Consider the following 24,225-nt stretch of genomic DNA (forward strand, 5'->3'; position numbering starts at 1 on the left):
GATATTAGCTTTCTCTGCAGGCCAAAAGTTAACACAATTGTATCATTAAAAGTTAGTAAATATAATGTTATTGTTAAAATAAACTTAATAATATAAATTTACAAAAATGTTAGATGTCAGTAACTGTCATAACCATAAAGCCACTATTTGGTGAGTGACAACAAAAGTAACCAATCAAAATTGTATTAGTAGTAACAATAGTAGTGAACATTTGGCAATTGTGTTCAGGTTCCACTGCATCAAGAGAATTATCCCCAAAATTGGTTTTCTGTATTCGAAAGATGCTTTAACCGCCAAGCGTAACAATCAAAACAGTTTTAGCAGTTTTATGTATTCTTCATTTCGACTGTCGTGCTTTAAATGATCAATGAGTGGAGTGAAATGAAGAACACTGGTACAATGGAAGTCTGTAAAAACAGTTGTTTTTTATTGGAATGGATCACAGACACAATACAGCCCTGCTTTGTTCTAGTTTAGAAAAATGCCAATGCAACAAACTCGCAAAACCAATTCTCCTTCATCTCCTCTGCTTATTAAAAAAAAGTTATTGATTTCAATAACGCCAGTTCAAGCATTTACACGGTATAAATGAACTCTGTGTTGTATCAGACATCTTCCACGGCAATTTCAACTTCAGCATGCAAAGAATCTGAACATTTAGTTGCGTGAAAACAATCAGTTAAAATCAGTAACAAATTAAAGGTTAGATTTTTAAAAACAATTATCTTTATTTCAGATATCTCTAACTTGAGTGACTGGAAACTGTCTGGTGGAAAAAGAATCTCAAGCAACAACCTTTGCAGGTAATAAAACAAAAGAAACGGCACAATACCTGAAAAGTAGTAAAGATCAAAACACCACTGTAGTTAAATATAACAAACTCAGCATTTACAATAAATATTCCACATTTACATTCAAGCTTTCCCTCTCTGTTTACACTTAAATACATGATGAACATGGATCATCCATGTCCATCATCTGTCTCGAAAATTGCACATTGTCTTTCACAAATCCTAAAACTCATATTCAAACGTCAGGATTCAACAGCAAGTCATCATTCACCCACAAATTCATAAATTGTTGTCAGTTTACAGTCAAGTCAAAAAAAATCCTCTTTATAAATATCGATAGAACTTCACAAAGCCCACACAGCTTTATTAAGAGAGTATAAGGTCGTAATATTATGAGATTTTACAAGAATGAAAGGGTTTTCTTTGCTGGTTGTATCCCCAAAAATGATTTATTCTCAAAACGTTATGACTTTTTTTCTAGCTAAAACACAACGTTATTCTTGTAATATTTCAAATTTGTTCTCAGTTTCAACTTCGTTCTCATAATATTACAACTTTATTCTCGAAATAGTTTTTCCTCAATATGGCCATTCTACTCAATCGTAGACAAACAGCATATTATGAATTTCAGAAAACACAGGGGCTTCATCACATTTAACATTCAACTGTCAAATGTCAAGAACTTGAGTAAAAGTTTACAAATTAATTCCTGGGATTCAATGAACACAACAATTTGATGAGAGAAAACAGCAAATGAGGAGGGTGGATTTTTCCTTTGGAACTTCAGAAACGCCAGCTTGGACAGTCCCAGCTCCCTCTCAGTGCCATGACTCCCCTAATATGTGGTCATGTTGACCATAGACAGAGCTCCTAAATATGGATGTCCCTCCTTACGGTGCCTTGCCTTGACCTTTCTAGGCGTCTCTGCTCAATTCCTCCTGGCTCTACAACAGCAGTTTGGATGTGCTTTCTACAGGCCATGGGGAAAGAGGCACTGGCACAAAGCTGTGGTAAACAACCAGAGGTGGGGTCAAGACCTCCATGGGGGAAGCCTGGGGAATAGCACCCTCTGTTGGCTGGACTGGCAGCTGCACGTAGCTTCCTGTTTCGGGATCAAAGAAGGTTTTTGTCTTGACTTGTATGGGCATGTCGACGAAGAAATACTGCCCCGAGTCTGGATCCTGGAGGATCTTACGTTGGGTCATAGGGAACGACTGTGCGACAATGGCGTGCTCGATGCTGGACTGTCGTGAAAGCTGGCTGGTGTGGCTCGACTGGCGGGACAGAGTTGGAGGGTGAGATGCTTCAGTGCTGTACGCATCAATGCTCTGACTCCTCCTCACTGGGTTGTCTCGGCTCGCCTTGTCTCTGGTTCGGCCTCTCTGCTGGATCCCATCCATGATGGATTTCTCAATGCGCTGCGTCCGTGGATCAAACCTCTCGTTCGCTGACATATCGGCACTAAGCCTGCGTTCCACTTTATCTCCCAGGTATCTATCAATGCTCTGCGACCGTTGGAATGGCCTGTCCGACATGGGGCTGACTTGAGCTTTGTACACAGGTACGTTACTGATGACCCTATCAGTGCTGTAATGTCTTTTGGACTTGTCTCGAATGTGTCTGTCGCTGCTGCGGCCTTGCCTTTCTGTTGCAACACTGGGTAGTGCTTCTTTGCTCTGCTTGTTGCTATCCGCCAACTTGTTGCTCCGTCTCGGAGTATTGGGGTTCATCTCTGTTTTGCCTTGATGGTGGCCTTCGCTGTTGTGGGCTCTGTTTTCATGGAGTAGTTGCTCACTTCCTTCACGGTTTGTTCTACCATGGTGATCCTCACTCTGATGGTGGTGCTTTCTCTCGATGCTCTTGCTATTCTTACTGCTGCTGCCACTTTTTTGCTCAGATTTGTCAGCCTTGTGTCTGTCTGCTCTGTGCTTGCTGCTGCTTTGAGATGACTTGTTGGGGGACTTCTGGGCTTCCTCCTTCTTGATTCTTCTATTCGTCAGCTTAATGGCTTTGAGAACAGCCTTGTCAGATTTGGGTAAGACAATGGGGGGTTTGGATAACCCAGTTTGGCTTTCATTTCCACTGTAGGTGGATCCGGAGCCTTCGCTGAGAACCTTGGACACATCACGCTCTCCTGGGACTCCTGCGCTCATTCCCATCTCAGCTGTGCTGGTTGTTACGCTCTCCACCCCCTCAGATGATGGACTCACTCCAGACAACCTGTCTTCCTCCTGTGGGACAGTGAGACTGTCCAAGTTGGGGTTTTCTTTGGGATTTCATTAGTAGATTTGAAGGTGAGAAAAACGCAGAGGAGGCAAATGGTTGGTTACAATCTCTTTAGGTGCCTAAGGTTTCTGCTGGAGGGTAAAGGTGGTATCACTGGTAGTGGTCTCATTAACCAGTGTGAGCTCTGGGTTTTCCTTTGCTTGATCTTCTCCCCTCTCTGAACCACCCAGACTACCTCCCAGTAACCAAGGCTGTAGTTTCTTCTTCGGCTTAATATTAAAAGTGTTGTCTTTGACTTTAAATAAAGACGGGGTTGCCAAAGTTGGTGAGAACGTGTTCGGGGGTGATGTTGGTGTCATTGGAGTTTTTTCATCATGAGTTAAACTTTCATCTGCAGTGATATTGTCTCTGTCCTTGCTGTCATCGTCGGGCACTTCTGGCTCTTTTTGAAGCGCTGCTATCGCTCGCTTCATAACCTCTGACTCACTTTCATGATCACTCAAAGAATAATACTCCACCTCAGTCCTGTCCAAATCGTGTTTCATGTTTTGTGGAACATTCTGCATTCCCTCCTCCACCTCTCCGATCAAGTTCTCCAGTGAGTGGTAAAGGTTGGACTCAGTCTCAGTGTTTCTGTGCAGTGCGCTATCTGCAGAGAAGTAAGAGGATTTTGAGGACAAGCTAGCTTGATCAGGTGGGCTCTGATTGACACTAACACCATTCACGAGTAGTAAAGGTGATATTATGTTTATGGGCGTTTCACTGACGGCCTCTGTATCTACATTTACTTCCTCAGTGTGTCTATATGTTTTGTCCGATTCCTCTTCTGCAGCTATATTCTTGTTTACTTTGTCATCTGGTGTGATTAGCAGATGGTCCGGTCTTAAAGGGGCCTTTCTCTTTACCTTGCATGCTTCCTGTGACTTTGCATTGCTGTTTTCAAAGGTGGTTTCCCCTTTGGCGCCCACTGTCTGTAAATCAGTCGGCTCGTTTTCATCTCCCTTGAACTTTGGTGACAAGTGCAAGCTATTTTCAGATTGTAGGTAATTTGAAGATGAGATGGGCTCACATTTAACTGCATGAGGAGCTTTGATGGATTTTGAATTTGCATTAATTACCAAATCCCACATGTCTTCATCAGAAAGTTGTTCATTTTGAATGGGCAGAGTTTCTTTTGTGAACTGGTCACTGTCTTCTTCTTGTTTTCCTGAGCCTGTCCTCCTCATCTCATTCAAGCACACCTCACCGTTTTCATATTTCATGACTTCGTCCCAGGCATCCTCATCTACTGCATCATTTGAAATATGTATTTCCTTAGTAGTGCTGCCATCTCTTCTATTGCCTCCTTTTTTACTCCTCGGAGGAACAGGCGGAGCATCTAACTTTGTGCCTCCGATTTCATTACTCAGACTTTCACCACTGTCTTCAGACACCTGTCTCGCTACATGTCTGAAATCCACCACCTCTGATTCATAGCTAGGATTATCAGTTTGTTTATCAATAACATGTTTAGTTTTAAGGAGTGGGTCTAGCTCATTGCCAACCTTTTCCGTGACAGGTAGAACTTTCCTACCACCCAGTCTGTGAGTCTCACCATGTCTAGGCTCGGTTAGTGACAGAATCTGCCTCACGTGGTTGCGGTCTCTCAGATCGCATAACCTCTCCTTTAGATCTTTCTCATTTAATGCAGAAATGCTGCCATTTTGTCTTTCCTTGCCCTCCATCATTGAATCATTCATTGCGTTTTGACATTGCTGTCCCCTTGTTACATAACTTTCATCGCTAGCGTTCTCATCAAATGTCGAATCATCGTCTCTATCGTCGAATTTATTCCTTCGCTTCTCCCTCTCTGAAATGATCTCTTCAAGTGCCATTTTGGCTTTGTCATAATTGTCATTTAGAAGTGCTTTGTTTACCATGACGTTAGTGTTTTTCTTTGTGAAAGCCTCCTGCTTTCTCTGTTCCTTCTCTGTCTTGGAAAACACATCTCTCTTAGCTGATGTGTTCCCTCTCATAGATAGCATGCCCTTCTTTATATTACGAAGCTCCCTTGAGATCAAATCATTCTTCGCCCTGGCCTCCTCATCAATGTTAATAATCCCAAACTTGTTCCTGGTGTTGTCAAGTATGCGATCGCCAAGCTTTGCTCTCTGCAGCTCTTTCAGAGCATGCAAATCATTCATAATATGCTCACTATCTCTCGTTTGTCTTAGTGACGTCATATTCTCATCCATCTCTGACCTTGTACTCACATTCGGATCACGTTCCTCGTATTCCTGTCCTTGATCATCATCCGTCACTGCACATCTCTGATTTTTTATGTAATTGTTCTGTCTGGCTGAGAACACATGTTTGCTCTTTGCTTGTTTTGGGACAGATTCATTTTCTTTCTCTGGTAGATCTAGTTTCGCATCCACTGAATTACACCTACTGGGTTTGTCAACATTATGTGTCTGATGTCTGTCAAAAGCAAATTCAACATCAGATTTTGCAAAATTTCTCTTTGGAACTGGCGGTGGCTCTTTCTTGACAGGATTCTTGCCAACCAGTGTTGTACCAGTTGATTCATTTCTACTTTGAGAGAAAACATTGTTGTTTTCTGATAATGAACCCTCCCTCTTGTTGCTAACCTTTTCCTTTGAATAGGCGACCTTCTCATCTACTTCTCTCTCTTTCATTTCTTCTACGTCTGAAATTGGCTTATTGATGCTCTCTGGCTGAGTCGCAGATAGAGCTTTGTTTTTCGCTGAATTAATTGCTTCCCTCGCTGCTCTGATCACATCCATTGTGCTCATGGTTTGGCCACTAGCCTCTTTTTCCTTAAAAGCAGGCTGAGCTCCAGAGTCTATTTCTTTTGTGTCTTTCACCAGCTGTTTTGCTTTGTCTGGTAAATTTGTGAGTCTTTTCCCTACCGATAAATTTGATGACAACCTCTCGTTCTCAATGGCACGGGGTGAAATTATGGGTGATAGATCTTTGCTGACATTTAAAGTGTTTGGTAAAGGCCATGTGTTTATTGGCAGTGCTGTTGGGGAGAGTTCTTTGTTGAGCATTAGTGGTGAAAGTTCATCTGTCACAGTTAGTTGGTCTGTGTGTACAGGAGCAACAGTGCTCGCAGGAACTTGAACATATTTCAAATCACTATCAACAGGGTTGGTTTTCTTGTACAAATTCAGAGAGGGGTAGATTTGCTTCTTACCCATGGGGCTCCTGTTCTTTTTAGGGCGTGTAAAGGGGGACATCGGATTCTCCTCACCATTACCAGCCTCCTTTTTGGTTTGCAGTAGATTTGATAACAAATAGTCAACTGATAGAGGCCTGTTAGTATCGTTGTTTGTAAGACCAACAGTTGGGCTGCTGTCGGGTTCCAAGATAGGACTGCAAACTGTCTGTCCACCTCTAAAGATGGCAGGGGTGTTAAAGCCAGATGCATTGCCCTCAGAGCCAGCATGTGGATGCTTATATTGATCTGATTGTGGAGACTGGATGCCACCATCAGGCAACTCTATAGTTTTGAATTTAGGCGGGCTGTAACGGCTTTTAACCCTTTTCCTGTTGTCTTTGAGGTTGAAGAGGATGCTAGAGGCAAGGGATTTGTAGCTCTCCCGCTTGACTGGAGGTTCAGGGGTCACTTTGACCTCAGAGTGTGGTCTAAGTGGAAGGTCAAGGGCAGAGGGCGAGAAGACTGAGAGGATCTCTGATGTTTCCGTTGGTTGTCTGGAGGGAATGAGAGGAGTCATCAGTTGGCAGATGCTGAATGGAGTAGAGGCCAAAGAGCTGACCTCCTCTATCGCTTTCACCTCCACAGATTTAGGCTCCTTTTTGACCAACAAAAGAGTTTCATCAACCGGCTTTGAATAATTGTCCTGACTTGGTATTTCTGGCTGATTGACTGGAATTGCACTTGTTGCCCTTGACCTGTTGCGCCTCCAGGGGGCAGTAATCCCATCTCCTCCCTCCGAAGAGCACCTCTTCTCAGCCGGAGTAGCTGAGGGCTTTGGCAGGACTTTTGGTGGAGGAGGGGGAGGGATGGGTTTCGGAGCAGTGGGAGGAGGGGGCTCTACTGCTGCTTTCTGGCATGACTGCTCCTCCACTGTGTGCAGAGTCTCTTTTCTGTGTGCATCTGTCAGTTCCTTGTAAAATGGCAAGTCGAACCATTTAGGGATTTTATCTGTGGGACGAATAGATGTTACTGTCTCCTCTTGGCCAAAGGGGAAGTGTTTAAAATCTCTCCAAGTTTGGAAAGGGCTTAACTCACTGTGGAGGAAAAAGTTTTTGATGTTAAGTTTCCTTAGTTTGACAGTGGTTTTCCCGTTTTTGATCTTTGAGGATTTCCCTGAGGGCAGGGCAGCATCTTTGCCTGTTTTGTTAGATGAACCACCGCCAGAGTGATGTCGATGATGGTTCTTGTAATGTCCCTCCCTCAGATTGGGGTGATAATCCGTGGAGAATTCCGATAACTCCTTTTGGATGCTGCGCAGTGCTGACTTATCCCATGATTCCCCATTAGAATCCATAATACCTCCATTTTTGATTAACATCCCCTCACAGCTTTCCTCTGTGGCACTCAATGCCTTAAGGAAAGATGTCATGTTGGACATATTCTTTTGCTGCTGCTGTTTCCACGGCTGGGCATTATTTTTGTCACACTTCTTTTGCCCGTGCTTTTTAGATTCCTTATGATGAGTCTTTTTAAGAGGCTCCCCTGCCAAGGGTTTATGGCAGCTGAAAGGTGAATATCCATACAGCAACTCATCATTATAAACTGCGTCATCTCCAACGCAGAGACTTCGGAAGGCTCGGTCAGTGAGAGTGCTGACCTCCCGGTCCGTCTCATCCATGAACACGTCAGTGAAGCCATTGGGGAAGCGATGGTGGAGCATGCTCCCCCCCCGATGGCTCACATGTCGCTTTTCCACACAGCTCATGATGTTAACAAGTGTCTTTCTGTCTTGTGCATCACCAGTCTTGTCTCCTCTACAGCTGCTGCAGCTCTGCAGCTCTGCAGCTCTGTAGGTCTTTTGTTGGTTTTGCAGCTCAGGTTGATGTCAGGGAAGTCGCGGCATATGAAAACCTCCTAAAGAGAAAAATAAAGAGTGAAATCAGTAACAGCGTTAAAAGGCTTTGGCTTTAAACATACTCACTGAGGTGCACAATATGATGATTATATGAACACCTCAATGGTTTAATGGCATGCAAACGGTTATTGAAGTGATTACTATAAATGGTTTCGAACTCTGTGGTTGCCCTGATGACCTTTATGTACATGACATGTGCCGGCTTCAGCCGTGGTGTCACTATGCAGGCAACAGACAAACACTTCATACCATGCACTTGTCTATTTTTAACACTGTTTGCAGCTATGAGAACAATCCTGACTCCATTTACAGGAAAAACTTTATGAAAATAAAGTAGACATTTCCATTGTTTATGTCCTGTGCAGGGCCCAAGATTCATGCTGGTCCCCTTCAAATGCCTGTATACCTTTTTCACATCCAATAAAATTGTGTGGTTATTATAGAGACGAATCTTCTGCAAAACTCTCGAGCAACATTCATGAAGGTTTACTGAAGTGCAGGAAATGCAAGTAAATCATCACATTCGTCACAGTGTACCTCAACAGCAGCTGCTCTACTGTAGCTCTCTTCAGCTATCTGGGTGACGGCCTAGAATAGCTCATTAACCCATTTATATGTCCTGACCTAGGAGCATAGCCACTGGCATATAACTCATCTCTTCAACAATCCACACAACCATGACTCTCCTTATAAGCAGATGACATTGACTGAGACAAATATAAATATAGACATTACATGATTTAGAGGCATATTTGATTGTGTGCATTACATTTTTTTTTTTTTTTACAGTTTGTTCAATACAGTTATAGTAGCCAAGCTTTCCATTAGCCTTCATGCTCACGGTCAAGAATGATTTGAAGCAGCAAAAACAATATATATGTTATCATAATAATTATTGTTAATTATTGTTTAAAATTGATGAGACCTTTTGACTTTACTGTATCTTGCTCTTAGCTTACAGAAGGCTGAGGCTTTCCATCAGACTCTGGACCACAGATCAAAACTAGCAACCCAGGTTAGATTACTTGAAACTTGTGACTTTACTGTATCTTAAGACTAACATACAAAATGCTTTTACGCTCTATTAGAGTGGTCGGCAACAACTTTCCAGCAGATAAGAGATAAGTCAGATAAGTCAGCAGATAACAGATAAGTCAGCAACCACCCATCGACATAAACATATTATTATTATTATTATCATTGTTATTATTATTGAAACCTATATTGAAACCTAACAAGGCAGGTTCAATTGCTAGAACCTAGCCATGTTACTGTATCACAAGACTAAAGTACAGAATGCTTTGACTTCCCATTAGACTCTGGTCACCATTAGTCTTCCAACTCGCATAACCACAGATAAGTTAGTGACCACTCGCCATCATCATTATAATTATTATTATCAATAAAACCCAACAACTCAGTTTAAATGGCTAGAACCTAGTGTCTTTACTGTATCTTTAGACTAACTTACAGTATTTTGGCTTTCTATTCGACTTTGTTTGCCAACAATCTCCCAGCTCCTATAACCACAGATCAGTTAGCAACCACGGTACTTTCCCAGCATCTGCTCGTGTATTTATACCCAAGGAATGAAGCACCCCAGTTAACTTTACTGTATGAAGACCACCTATTTGAATATAAGTATATAATTTCCGCAAATATTTCTGGGATTATTACTGTACAGTAAATGATATGGCAGTATTTATGTCTAATGATTTAATAATTTCTGTAGGTGCAAAACATAAAACTATATTATACTCTGTCCAGTGGCCTTCAGTACGTTCCTTGTCTTTGTAAACATTGATATCAACACACGGCTCCCTCACCTTGGTGATGGGTCTCTCTCATTCTGAGGGTGAGGGTCTTCTCTAGACTCGGGTATCAAACAAATCCTCAGGGTAGAATCAAAAAATCCAGTAAGGTACCACCTGCCGAGCATGAAGAAATCCCAATTAGCGGTTGCCTTTCACGGTGAACAAAGTTTTTCTGTTGAAGTTATCAAACAAAGAAAACTCACCAAAGTGAGTCAAGCCCTCAGATCCATGTTTAAAATGCACTGGTGTGGGCAGGCTCCTGATAGCAAGCTCAGAAGATACCAAAATAGACGCACAAGTCGCTGTGGCCAAACTGAGCAGCAACACTGGACGCTGGTGGTTCGCTCACGTTGGAATAAGCAGTGGGTGTCGAGTGGCAGGGCAGCAGGATGAAATGGACACTGTCATTGGTTATTTTTGTATCTGAGGGCTGATAGGTTCCCACATGGGCCCTCTCTTTAATGTTTGGCACCTTAGACGACAGTGGACCTTCATGTCAGTGACGATGAGGCATCTATCAGTTGAATGTTGGTGGAGACAGTGCAGACAGGGTGGAGTACTCACCTGGTTTCCAACACTACTGGTTCACATTTAGCTCCTGACACATTTAGCCTTTGTCACCCAGGGAAACAAGGTCCCTGATAATAGCCCATTGCATCACCCATCTCCAAATTAGTGGGACAGTCCCCGAAGCTCCACTTGGGAGCTGGAGGCAGATGTCTGTGGACTGATATGACTTTGGTGGGGCTGGGATGATTATTGTTGTTCCAGCTCTGTTTACAAGGTCATGTGGCGGACATGAACGTGTGTGACTGGGGATGTCTAGTTTTAGGACCAATGCAGCTGTTGTTGCCGTGAGATTGAGTTGAAATGGAGAGGGCATATTGTTGACTTGCTGCCCTGTGCGATTCATAGGACGTCAGTGGATGAGGTCACATGTCAAGGACGATCCTGTGCTTTCCCTCAATGGAGAAAGTGGAGTGATTAAGAAACACTGTGTGGGCTCAGCTTGTTTTTGTACCTATCATAAGAGAGAGAGTGCTTATTTACCGTCGCTTATCCTGCAACCTCTTTCATTACATGAGTTGTTAGTTCATTTGTTCATTATTTGTAACTTATATGATCACCAGACTTCATCAGGCTGTTTTTTTGTATTACATTGTTCTGTTGAGACATCCTGGCCCCAACAGCAACTCTATGGCTGTGTCTCAAACTGGATACACTATACATGTAATGTGCTGTATAAAGAGTAGAGCGTGATCATGTCATATGAACATTTACACATTTAGGACTGGCTTGTCTAAAATAGTGCTTCAACTTCTTTTGCAGTAGATGCCAAGTTAACAGCACAACTATTTTCAGCTTGTGATTTACGGTTTGTTAGATGAGCAATAGCTATCTGTACTGTAATGGTGTCTACACACCGAACGCGACACAAATATGAGGTGCGTTGAGATTACATACAAAGTCAATGCAAGACACGTCTAGATGGGAATTTGTGTGGAGAGCCCCGGGCGTCGTGTTTGACACAGCGCGTCTGATGTGAAATATTTGTACTCAGGCCTCAAATTTGCGCGACGGCGATGTCGCGTCATCCAATCAGTGCTGAGAATGAAACTCAGCGGACTCAATCCTGGCACCGACCCGAGCTAGAGGGTCATCAAACTGGTCACACATTCATACAGTGCATCTATGTGTTGCACTTTCTCTGCCATACATCGCTCACAAACTGCCAGGCAATATAGGGTTCAGTGTCGTGCCCAAGGCATGTGGAATGGGGGAGACATGGATTGAACCTCCAACATTGTGGTTAGTGGACGACCCGCTCTAGCTCCAGTGCACCTCATAACTGCACGATTGTGCTGAAAATATCTTTAAGGTGGCCGGGTGTGTGAGACCTGTCACTAAGGACATGTGACCTGGCTGTTTAAGAAGAGGGAGAAGGTGTGTGTGTGTGTTAGAAGAACATGAAGTGCATGAACATGCACAGAGTGAGCGACGGGAGTCAATGTTGCATTTTTGAATGATGATAGCTCAGGGTACAGCATACAAGGTTGTGTTATTGTGTTCTGGGATGTTCGCCCCGCAAACACGGCATTGGCTTTCCTACTTGAAAGTATTCTGAACTTGGCATAAAGAAATCTGCGAAGCTGGAGAAGTAGCAGTTTGGAAGTATGCAAATTGAGGCACGGCACGTGTGACTCCATGGCCCCCCTAACATCCATATGGCTGTGCTCCATTAAGGTGCCATTTTTAAGCCTGTCTATTCCTGTCATGTTGTATTTCATAAGGTAACAGCCTGCCGCTCTGCTGACTGCACCCTCCACACTTCAGCTAATCAATCACACGCTAACTTTGCACGTTAGCAACATGTGCTCTTTTCTGCAAAACTGCTCCACACATTTAGCACATTTCTGCTCATTAGACAGATGCTGTACACTTGTATTATGTCTCAATTAAAGTGCATGAAAGTGGTTTTAAAGATCAAACTTAAATTTGGTTTTAACTGTGGCACTGTAGATGTTGTGTAACATGGTGTTTTTACTTTAAACAAGGAAAAGTCCTGGTATTGTATTGTATTGTATTGTGGAGATAGAATTACTTTCTGAGCAGTGTTGGAATATCATGTTGTGAGCAGAGACACTGTGAGAGCATATTTCTTTTACTGTCTTCACTCAGGTCTCACCCAGAATTAGGGCCTCACATGGACCGGCGTCCTCCTCCCTCCTCCCCTCCCACCAGACCTCCTCCACCAGCCTGTTCCTCACCTTTCTCAGTTTCTCAGAGCTTGTTTTAGCTAACACATGGTTATTCCACTTTTTTCTTATTTCTAGACTTTGGCCTTGTTATTTCCTTGGGTTGGATTTTGGGGATTTGGATTTAGGCTATATCTCAGCTGTTTGCACTTTGAGTTTATTTGTTCCTGTTTTACTTTGTAGCTTCTTTCCTTGTGTCTCTATCTCTTGTTTTACGTCCTATTTTGGGAAACAATGAAACACTTCGTGCATGCCCACTGTAATGAGCCTTCACAAGAAACAGCAATGGCAGCTACATACCTGTTTCTTTACGTTTGGTTAGCACTGCTAGGTGTAATTACAAGTTTGCAGTCACATACATCTGCCTCACCAGATAAAAGCAAAGATATAAATTTAATTTGATGATCTACTATTGTTTGGGTTTTGAATGAAGCATTCTCCCAATGTTCTTCTCTGGTATTTGACCATTTGATCATTGATGTAGACTTTATCTCCACCTACTGGCCCGACATGCTTATTTGAGCCTTTGTTATGATTTTTGTCGTCTGGATGGAAATATTTTGGAAAACTAAGGTTGTGTGGATGAATAACGCTTTTAAAAATGCGGGAGAAAATATCAGGAAATATTTGCAGTAGCTTAGAAAAAACCCTCAGTAAGTCAGTGAGCTCCTCACTCTTCTTTGTTGATTTTTCTGTTCAGTTAAGCGTGTTCTTGGTTTTGCTCGTACTCTTGATGGTCTTCCTAGTTTTTCAGCTTTGCTTTCTGTTGTTATCTATTGTTCCTGTTTCTTTTGAGTTTGGACTCTCAGCTCTGAGGTTTTCTTCGGACACAACTATCTGTCTTTTCAGTAGAGCTCACAGGACAAATCACAGGTGTCCTGTGCATCATGGCTCATTCACACAAACCTCAAATATAACAGTTTATAGCACAATAAATGAAACATGTGTCATTGTCCATTATGTCCATCACTTTAGCCTTGGCCTATAAATACATGCAGAAAGAGAAATGGAAAAAAACAGATTTATAATTATCTGTGAGAAGACATGTTTGGACAGTTGACACACAACAGACACCCAAGAATGAAGCCAAGCACAGCGGGCACAAAACCCAACTTTTGTCTGTGCCGCTATGACTGACACCCACATGTGTTTTGTTTGGCTGCGGAGCCACGAGGAGCGAGCGAGCAGGCTGGCTCATGCCCCCCCATAACCACTGAGAAATGGGACAAGCAGGCAGAGGCAGATAACTGGCCTCAAGCACTGACAGGCCATTAAACTCAGGTATGGGAACTCTGGGACAGCTGGGGCATACACAGTAGAAGATATGAAGAAGTCCATGACTGTGTTTACATGGACAGCAGTAGTCTGACTATTGACCTTATTTTGAATAAGATATTATTTTTATTATGATGTTTACATGGGAGTGTTTTATTCAGACTATTGTCTTAATGGGGTTAATATTGGAACATTGTTGTCCTTGTAAATATGTCTTGTAGCTTCCTAATCAATGGACGCTTTAAACGCCTCTTAAGAGTAAATTTCACATTTAACTTTCTTTTCTTGTTGAAATGATAAACATTGGCATTGCAAAATTTGAACGACTTGTCAAGATGTTAGCCATGGAGGAAAATCAGTTGCCAAATGAACTAACACTCTCAGCTTCAAGGTATTTCATTGCATTGGATCCAGCTTAGTTTGAGTGGAGTGGTTGACCGATGATATTCTACGGCAGTAATAAATCTATGGAGTGTCATGTTAGCTGTTGCGATATGTGACCACTCGAACGTCAACACTGGCAACATGTATCTAAGAGTTTCAGCCAGTATCAGTGCCAAGCGCTCGCTGCAGCAAACAGTAAACAGTCCGTGCATGTAAAATGTAGGAGAAGCTTCGTGATCTTGATACAACAACAACAAGAGACGCAAAAACTTATTGCAAAAGTCCAAGACGTTCCTGGAAGACGTGTGAACTTTCAAAGAAGCTGAAGGAAGGAACAACCGTGAAACACACCACGTCTTTTGCAACAGAGCACTCTCCCACTAGAGACCAACCAGTAAGTAAAAGCTTTCAGGCAACACTTCAGATTACAGCCCACAACTCACAGCACAGTTAAACCAAATGTATCTTTTATTAATAATGGAGTACCATTTATCCTACAGTACAAATACACTGAAAACCTAAACTGTAAATATCTTTTCCTTCTTTCTTTAGTAAATTTTAAACTCCTGGGTTTCAACCTTGTGAAACAATCGTTTCATTCCCCTTTCTCTAGGCCCTAATCCCCACATGATCACATCTCTGTTATATTTCCTTTACATATTTCTGTGATTTATCAGGGTTTTGAAGTTCTTTGTGATTTGATTTTTCTTTGTGTTGGAATCAGTTGCAGAGCCCGGCACTCTGTGTGTTTGACTTGGTCTGTCAGACTTCTTGGGGGTGGATCAGCTGCTCCATGCTGAGTGAGTGGAGACATGTTAGAACGATGGGGTTCTCTTAGCTGTGAGTGTCATGATTCTGCTCCAGTTTAAGGTCTTTTAGAACGTTTTTGGATTCTGTTGCAGGTTCCTTAAGTTAAGTTATCTTATCATCCTTGTGTATCTCTGACTCTGTTAAGTTACCTTTAGTTATCCCTCATTTCCTGTTTTATTTTGACCTTCACTTCCTGTCTCATTGTTGAGCTGCCTCTCAATTCAAGGGCCGCATAAACTGTCAAAAAAGAACAGAAATGAGACGGCCTGGTCTATAGATGATTGCCATTAGGTATCACCAGCTCGTTTGTCCTTTACTGCTGTTACCTAGCAACCGAGCCGAAGTTGGACAAAAGAAAGTTTTAATGCCATTAGCTGTTCGGTTGAGTTGACGTGTGACACTCAAGCTTTCTCGTCGTTTGCTGGCATCATTATCTATTTGAAAAACGGTTCATCACTGAAGCGCAATGAATCCTCGGATAGATTTGGCCAGGAAGGATCCATCCGTTGGAGCCTTAGTTTTTCTGGGATGGAAGGACGCATTTATCGGCCGCTGTGACTCAATCAGTCTTCAAATGCAGCCTATGAGGGATGCAGCCCTTGAATTGAGACACATCTCTGGTGTGCATCTGCATTTGGGTCCTCCCCTGTCTCAAGTGTGACAGGGAGAGACATGTGCATCCATCTCAAAAAGGTTTGCACCGTTTTGCCATGGTTTCCAACGACATGTTTGAATAAAACAGTGTGCACCGGGCTTCAAGGTCTGTTTTCTTTTGTTTGGTGGGTGTGTCGGAGATGTTTACACACAATGAATTCTAAAGCTCTCCACAGATGTGGTCGTTGCTGCTTTTTGTTCACATCAATCAAAGATGCTAGAAGCAGCTATTCAAGACAGATAAAGCAGAGACTGTGACATCAAACGTATGAGGCCTTCTCTTCTGCAAAAAGTGCTGTTTATTTCTCCTTACATTCTGCAGACTTTTCACAAGGTGACTGGCTGCAGAAAGTCTGGTGGTTCTCAGAAGGTCTGCAGGATCTCCAAAGTTCTGAATGCATCTATTGAGTTGTGTTCCGTGTGCTTAAAAAGCCTTGGATTTGTGTAGCCCCATACTTACCTGAGCAGGAGGCATGAGCCAATGAGTGAGTGAGTAGGAGAAGATTAAATGCCAGTCAGTGATCAATAAGGAAGAGAGTAGGAGGCTGCAGTTTTCATATTTTTGCTTGTTATGGCCACAATTAAGATGTTAAGATTCTTCCTCTGTTTGTCAGGACTTTGGTTAATACATTTTCTTGAGCACCACAGCTCATGACGGCTTGATGAGTTTGGTAGCAATTTATACATCCGAATGTGATTGTATTTATGTTGGAAAGATGAATTTGTGTCAGAGGAGATCATTTGAATAAAACATGTTTTCAAATGAATGCCGAGTGCAAGGGAAAAACACCCAGTTACATCATAAGAATCTTGACATACAACAACAGTCAGAGCGATGCAAATCTTTCAGTCAGCAGCAGCTTTGAAACCCACAACCTCAGGAAACGGCTTGGTGTTTTTATTCATCAGAAAAGACTCTGCACTTGAAGACGTCGGCAAAAAGTCATGAAAGCATTTCGGCCGTGTGGGTGTTTGTCAGCCGTGATCAGGGCCGTCCTCATCACTGGTGAGTAAAACTGTTTTTCTGTTTATCACTAAATAGTGCATGATGCTCCTGAACATGACACGATGACTTAAGATGCGATGAAGTGATCAAAGCAACACATGAATTGGATATTGGGAACAGTTGCCTGTGAGCTTTTTGATTATATACTCGAATTCGCAGTCTAATAATAACACTAATGCAAGGATGATGCAAGGATTTGCTTTAGAAGGCGAATATTTGTCAAGTGAACAGCCAAATAACAGCACGGCAGTTGTCTTTAACTTGTGTGAATTAGAAAATCAGGGCTATAACAGAGCACAGCAGCCGCAAGAAACTGAAAAATATGTAAAAGGGAAGAGCTTTATAGGGAATTCAGCTGTTTCAAATATTGTATATGGGGCTACATGGGTGAGAATCAAAGAGATGAAGCGGCTGACACTACTTCAGAATGAAATTACAACACGATGACATCGTGAATTCTGCACATATCCAGTCTCGTACTAGGTTTGGACCTGGTCCTTTTTAACTTTGACTTTCACATCTCACATAATATGACGCCTGAAAAGGTCACAGGTTTTCATTTGTCATTGTTTATTGATCAGCTGTTTTCTGCTGACGCTGCATTTTACTTCCGATCTCATTTGCGCAGCTGAGTGCCTGGCTCAAGGGGCCCTTGGCAATAACTCAATTATTTGGATTCGTCCTCTTCTATGGCCCTGTTCAGACCTGGTCTTAATTTATTCGTGTACAATATGCAATCAAAAGTTAAGAGCTCCAAGTACAGGTGTGAGTGAGTGGGTGTCAGTGAGTGTATTGCCGTAAACAAAGACAGGTGATAACAGCAGTGGAATTCATATGTTATATCCTATACAAATAAAACACACGACTAAAAGTATATACAAATAACATATACAAATAAGAACACAGTCATAAAAGAATGCAAGAATAAAAACACCAAATGTGTCACAAAAATTAAGCATGACATCAAATTACATAAATAAAAACTAAAATGAGCTAAATTGTATGATAGAAGTATGTTTTAAGCTTTGGTTCAAAGGAAGCTACCGACTTAGCCTGCCGTATTTCCTCAGGTGTTCCGGAGCCTCTGAGCCTAATTTCTAGTGTATGTCAGTCCTATATTATCTATTCTGTCCGGTGAATCTTTTCTTTGAAGGAATATTGAAGCATGTAAACCTGCATTCAAGAGGCATGTGTCGGGTTAAGAAATGAGAGGTCACAGCGGCTCCACAGTCACCACACTGCACACACGTTATTAGATTTCAATTGTTAGAGCTATATGTGCTCTACCTAGTAGTGCAAATAAGTCTGAATGTGTTTGTCACACATTGTCAAAGCCTCTAAAGGTATTTATGACTCAATGTGTTTCTGTACATTTTGTGAAGAGATTGTTTTCTTTGAACTACTGTACTTCACACTGAGAGTGCATTAACTAAAAGAAATCTATATGTGCACTGGTATAATGCCTCCGTCAGCACACGTGACATTTACTGTTATGTGAGACAGGAGTCAGGGGTCAGAGGTCAACCACTCTACACTTATTACTGCATGCTTCATATCTCCAGTGGTCAAAACCTAAGGCTGGGGGACTTTGCTTATTTTGCTGCTGCAGCAGTTATTGCAGTTGGCAGTTTGAGCTCGCTTTTATTTATCTGGTGTAACTTGTGAAAATATATAACCTATGTCAAAACAGCTTATGGAATTTGCAGGCTACAACTACAGCTCAGACATTTGAAATGTTTATTGCAGCAGCAGATACTGACAAAGAGGGAGGGTGTGCATGACAGAGGATTGTGGAGTGAGGCATGTCACATGAGTAGAGCAGCGCAGCTTCCTGAACTAGCTCGCAAGCATCGCTCCATCTATAGTTACAACAACAGTATCAACGAAACAGTATCAACTAATTTTTGTAATTGCCATAACTGTAATTTACCAGCAAAAAAAGACCAAACTGAGAGGAGTTGATTTTTCTCTAGTTGTGATACACAGAAAATCCAAAGATATTTTGATGAACGGACGTCTTGGTAATTCACTTCGTTCTTCACATAATTAAGTGAAGCTTTAAACTCCCGTTTAGAATACATGTTGGTTGTGGGCGGTATCTTCCTTTGATATTCTTTTAAGAACAAAAGGCATAGTGTAGGAAAAAAGCAAATTTTTTTTTAGGCCATAGTCTCAGTGATGTCACTGCTTCTGTAAGAGCTGCTCTCTGTGAAAGTGAGTTATGTGTTTGTTGTGTTGCCTTTGTGGCAATATCATTATTTATTATACATTTTCTTGCCAAACTACAAAGGGCTTTATCTCTACAGCAGGGCATGTAGTAATGTAGGTAGAGTGAGCTCGCTCTTATCTGTGGTGTTGCCTCCTTCCTGTTGCTCTGAATAAACCTGCTTCTGTGGCCTGAAGACAACAAACTGTGTGTTTCAGCGTTTCTGCTGACGAGCGTGAGAGGAGATGGAGCAGATGCTGAAGAAGGACTAGGTGAGTCGACAGAGGATGCACCGAACAAAAACCCTGATTCCAGGTGACGTCATGACCTGCATATCAGATCGGGGACTTCCTGTTGAAACGCTTGTTCAACAATAATACTTCTGCAACAGTCAATTTTTTGTTTCCTTCTGTTATTTTTTTGCAAAACAGAGCAAAAGCTTTTGTAGGGGGAAAAAACTAAAAGACATTTAATGACTTCAGCCACAGTTGATGTGTTTAACTATCAATTTAATCAATTTGAGTATTGACGCTGAGAAGTCAAGGGTGGTTTCTAGAAGTATGCACTCGGAGAGTTATTCATGTAATGCGTCAGATACATATACTATGTACACAGAGGTTTTCTGCAAACTGTTTACATTAAACACAGGTCAAATATCGATTCGGATACAGCTGAAAGGGATATTTGTTTCCATTCAGTAACTAAGTTAAGATCAACCCTTCCAAATACATATTTGGATTCACAAAATCTGGCTCATTATCCAGATCTGCACAAAATGTCGCCTGTTCATTAACACATACCTGATTTTTTTTAATGCCTCCACAATGGTGACAGCTGATGGTCGGAGGCATTATGTTTCCGGGTGGTCCGTACGTCCGTCCCATTCTTGTGAACATCTCCAGAACGGATTGAGGGATTTTCTTCAAACTTAGTACAAACATTCGCTTTGACTCGATGATGAACCGATTATATTTTGATGGTCAAGGCGCCTTTTTTTGTGAATGCGATGTATCCGGAACTCAGTGGTTGGTGGAGGCATCAAACCGCAGTGCAGCAATTCCAAAAACTTTATGGATGTAAATAATTACTGTCATGCTTTGGCATATTTGTATTCTGACGGCTCCCAACCCAGCGGGGGCCACCTCCAGTGTGTTTGTTGTTGTAGCGTGAAATGGCGTGACGTGTAAAGCGGGCGGTGATATGCAGTCTCATGTCAGCACTGGCTCGTTGACCAGCGGTAGTTCTAGACTCACCCCCAACCCCCAACCCCAGACACTTCCTAGATGTCCGGGATTCAGATTGCAAACACGAGTGAAGCAATTTGACATGTTGAAAGTTGCATGAGACCACGGCTGACACCTTTATCTTTCCACGAGTAAACAAGTTTTGAAATCAAACATGTCTTGCTCTTTTTTTCCAACCCCACCCCTCCACATACTTGTCATACACAGACACACACGCGCTGCTCAGGAGGGCTGAACACGAGCATGCGTTGGCCAAACCGATGCTCTGCTCTGCTGCCGATGTTGTTTTCCATCTAGGTTGTTGTTGACCATTTCCTGTCCCCTGATTTTTTGGGGTCTTTTTTCGTCCTTTTCTTTTTCCTTCCAGATTTTCAGTACGTTTTGATCGGCACTGGGATCGGCCTGTTTTTGTCTGCTGGATTAATTATCAGCAAGGTCTGCATGATCAGGAAACATGTGCAGGACAACAGCACAGGTGAGGCGATGGGCCAGCCACAATACAATATTTCTAAATTCTGCCTCTTAGATTGTTCTTGTTAGATTCTTGTATATTTCTATGTGTGTAAATTATAGAAATGTTATGAGACTTTTCTTCATGTTGATGTTGTCATGTGTCCTTCATACAGAGGCTGGTATGAGAAGACCCAAAGAGGTGAGATGATAACCTTCCAAAGGTTTTGATAATGATACTGACCTGATAATTACAAAACATTCAAAGCAAAAAAAAAGATGAATCCCTTGTGATCTTTTGTCTATTTTGTCCTCGACAATTGATGAATCCTCAATATTTCGTAATGACAACAACAAAAATCACATGTCTAACTTTCTTGTATCTGAATGCAAAAAATTCCCTTGACTTTTATTTACTCTCAACAAAGAAATTGAGCTGTTGCTGCTAATCAGAGAATCCCGTGCCGGCGAAGTCCACAGTCACGCGATGTTAAAGGTCAAGGAAAAGTGAGCCACAGGACGATGTGAACCCTGCTGGAGTGGCTTCTGGGTGAAAGGTCAACCAGGCAGCCCTGTTTTCACCTCACATTTTTGTCTGACAAACATCAAAATATGGTTTTGGTTATGGTTTAAACTCTTCATAATTAATGGCTGAAAATAATTAGTCCCAATGGATTGTTGTTTAAATGTGTGATGTTTTGAAAAGCTCAATAAACAAGCTCTAGTCACTGAAGAGCCTGAATCTGTCGATCTGTTTATTTTTTATTTTTCTGCTCCACTGACTCACCTTAGCACCACTCAGCAGTGCACTTGAGGACTAACTAGCATTTCATACAGCGGCCACAAGGGGGCAACATTACCTCAAAGTAAGATAAAGCTTTTCAACGATTCTTTGTGCTTTGTTTACGTCAGAACTTGAACAGAACATTTCTGATTGAGAGTTGATAACATATGAATTTTGACAGTGTGCTCAGTTTCCTGGTACAGGATCCTGAACATCTAAACATTCTTTCCAATGTTTCTGCACTTTCTCTTATTTCACCTGTTAGTGTGTTTCTTACCACTGAACATTACATGGGTATTACTTGCATTACAAGAGAAGGTGACGTTCAATGTGAACTTATACAACAGCACATGTGGCAGAAATATAAGAAAATAAAATTTGATAATTTTATTTAGGAAAGATTTAAAAACAAAAATGCTGAGAAAAATCACAAATAATGATACACAGTGCAGGAGGAGGCAGAAAACCCAGTGGGCTTATTTTAAAGCCTCAATACCTAAATATTAAAAATTTGAAAAAAGATATTTTCCACCTGAATGGGCCCACTTGGACATTTAGCGTTTTCACATAAAGCCCCTCCGGACTTCAGTGAATGTCTGAACGCTTATTTTCTGTGTTTGCAGGATGTGTAAATTTGTAGCCATAGAAACTGCAGTGATTTGTACAACGTTATGTTTTCAGCTTTGTATTTCTCTTCAACTAAATGTCCAGAAATGTGATTTAGCTTTAAGACACAAGATCCTTTGCGACCCAAAGTTTTATCGTCTGAATAATAAGCAGGAAAAAACGCAGGAAAGTGTCTAGAGAAGTAATTTGTTGAATCCCACAGCGTTTCTCACTGAATGCTGTAGGTAACACAGCTTTGGTAAAGTGGGGACTTCTTTCTGGATAGATCAGTTTCATTTGTCGGACTGTCGCCAGACTGGGGGCACTTACGAGGCCCTGCGAGCCGCCTCCGCTATTATCTGCAAATCAAAAGTGTCCCAGGTCTCCACAGCGCTGCTTTCTGAGGTTTGATAAAAGCCAGAAGAAGTGTCCCAAAAAAACACGAGCTGACAGACTGTTGCACAGGGATTCACTGTGGGATCCAGTTACATGAGAGCAAAGATGATGGGGGATAGATGTAGAAACACACACACACACATACAACATTAACCCTTGGTTGCAAGGGCCAGTTTTCACTACTACGAGCAACCACATTGGTTTAGCACTTGCAGAAACTCTGGTATCCTGAAAATGACTCACTTTACCTGCCAAATTTTATCTACATAATTGATTTATGATTTAGATTGATTTCATTATTGTGTCCTGCCTGAAACAGGCTGCATTATTCAGTAAAGGTACAAATCAAGAAAGAAAGAAATAGAAGCATCGACAAACAAATAAACAAATAAACAAATAAACCATCCTGACGTTTTTTCCAAGATTTTGAAACAAAGGTAGAAACTTCTAGTCAAGCAACCGCTCCATTCTGGCATCCTGAGTGCACCAGAACATTTGTGGATTTTTAACAGGTACTTCCTTTAATATAAATATTCTTAACTCATCCCAAAAATGGCCGTACGGAAGAAAACGTGATCCGTTGTCAACTTCTCTTCTCAATTCACACAGTTAACATTACCTGGGATGTTTTTAAAATCGAACTGCGGAAGGATTACTGTACTTAGCTGTTCAACCAAACACCCATGACTCCTCTTTAAGTTTATTATAACATTCGATTCTTCTAATTTGTTGGTTTCAACACAATATCTGTTCACCATTTTTCTTCAAACGGGGCAAGTAACCTTCTTCTAACTGTGTCCAAGCTGCAGGATAAATTATATCTATGTACATGTATTGCAATTTAGCAAAAAACTGCTTGAAGTTCTGTAGACCATCGAGAGTTGTACGATTTACTCCAAAGAAAAACTTCCTAATTGAGCCTGTTTTCAGACACATGGAGCAAACGATTTCATCTCCATCACTTTCATTGACAACTGATCTGCCCACACAGACTGCTAACCCCCATCCCCCCACTGTGTCAGCGTGTGTGTGTGTGTGTGTTTCAAAATAAAAACCCCGGCTGAGGTCTGCGCCCACTCACCTCCACAGCTGGAAGTGTGATTTGCTCGGCGTCTATCTCAACGGCACACTCCTCCCCTCCGTCTTGCACAGGAAATTACATTTCACACTCACTCGCCAGAAGTAGAGGTGTGTGTGTGTGTGTGTGTGTGTGTGTGTGTGTGTGTGTGTGTGTGTTTGTGTGTGGTCCAGGTATTACTCATGTTGTGGGGACCTGAATCTGTTTGCACAGTCTCATTATAAAGTCTCTGAAGTTTAGGGTTAAAGTTAAGGTTAAGATTAAGGTTTGAGTTTGATAAGGCTAAGTTTAGTTTAAGGTTAGGGTAAGGGGTTAGGCAAGTAATAACTACAGTTAGGGTCAGTGTAAACCTCCAGGAAATCAATGTAAGTCAATGTAATGTCCTCTGAAGTCATGGAGTCACGACTATGTGTGTGTGTGCGTGCGTGCGCCCTCCCCCATGCCCACTCTTCTTTTGTTTCTGTCTGCTCTGTGTGCATGAGCGAATGTTTGCGTGTGTGCACGTGAGTCTGCCAAATGTGTTTTCACTGTGACAGGAGGGGGGAGGAACGAGGAGGAGTGTCAAATGTTTCATATTACACTCCTCAGCTAGGAGTGGAGAAAAAAAGAGAAGAAGAGGAGGAGGAGGAGGAGGAGGAGGAGGAGGAGGAGGAGGAGGAGGAGGAGG

At 42.0% G+C, this 24,225-nt stretch overlaps 1 protein-coding gene across 1 annotated transcript; it reads right to left on the reverse strand.

The window, feature by feature from the left end:
* Positions 1 to 3,136: 3,136 nt before the first annotated feature.
* Positions 3,137 to 10,277, reverse strand: LOC118100580. The gene is made up of 2 exons (XM_035145861.2): positions 9,922 to 10,277; positions 3,137 to 8,094 (listed from the first exon to the last, which is right to left on the reverse strand). Exon 2 carries the CDS (start codon positions 7,943 to 7,945, stop codon positions 3,137 to 3,139), a length of 4,809 nt encoding a protein of 1,602 aa, XP_035001752.2. The 5' UTR covers positions 7,946 to 8,094; positions 9,922 to 10,277.
* Positions 10,278 to 24,225: the final 13,948 nt, after the last annotated feature.

This window comes from Hippoglossus stenolepis, chromosome 21, assembly GCF_022539355.2.
Source record: "Hippoglossus stenolepis isolate QCI-W04-F060 chromosome 21, HSTE1.2, whole genome shotgun sequence".
Classification (NCBI taxonomy): domain Eukaryota; kingdom Metazoa; phylum Chordata; class Actinopteri; order Pleuronectiformes; family Pleuronectidae; genus Hippoglossus; species Hippoglossus stenolepis.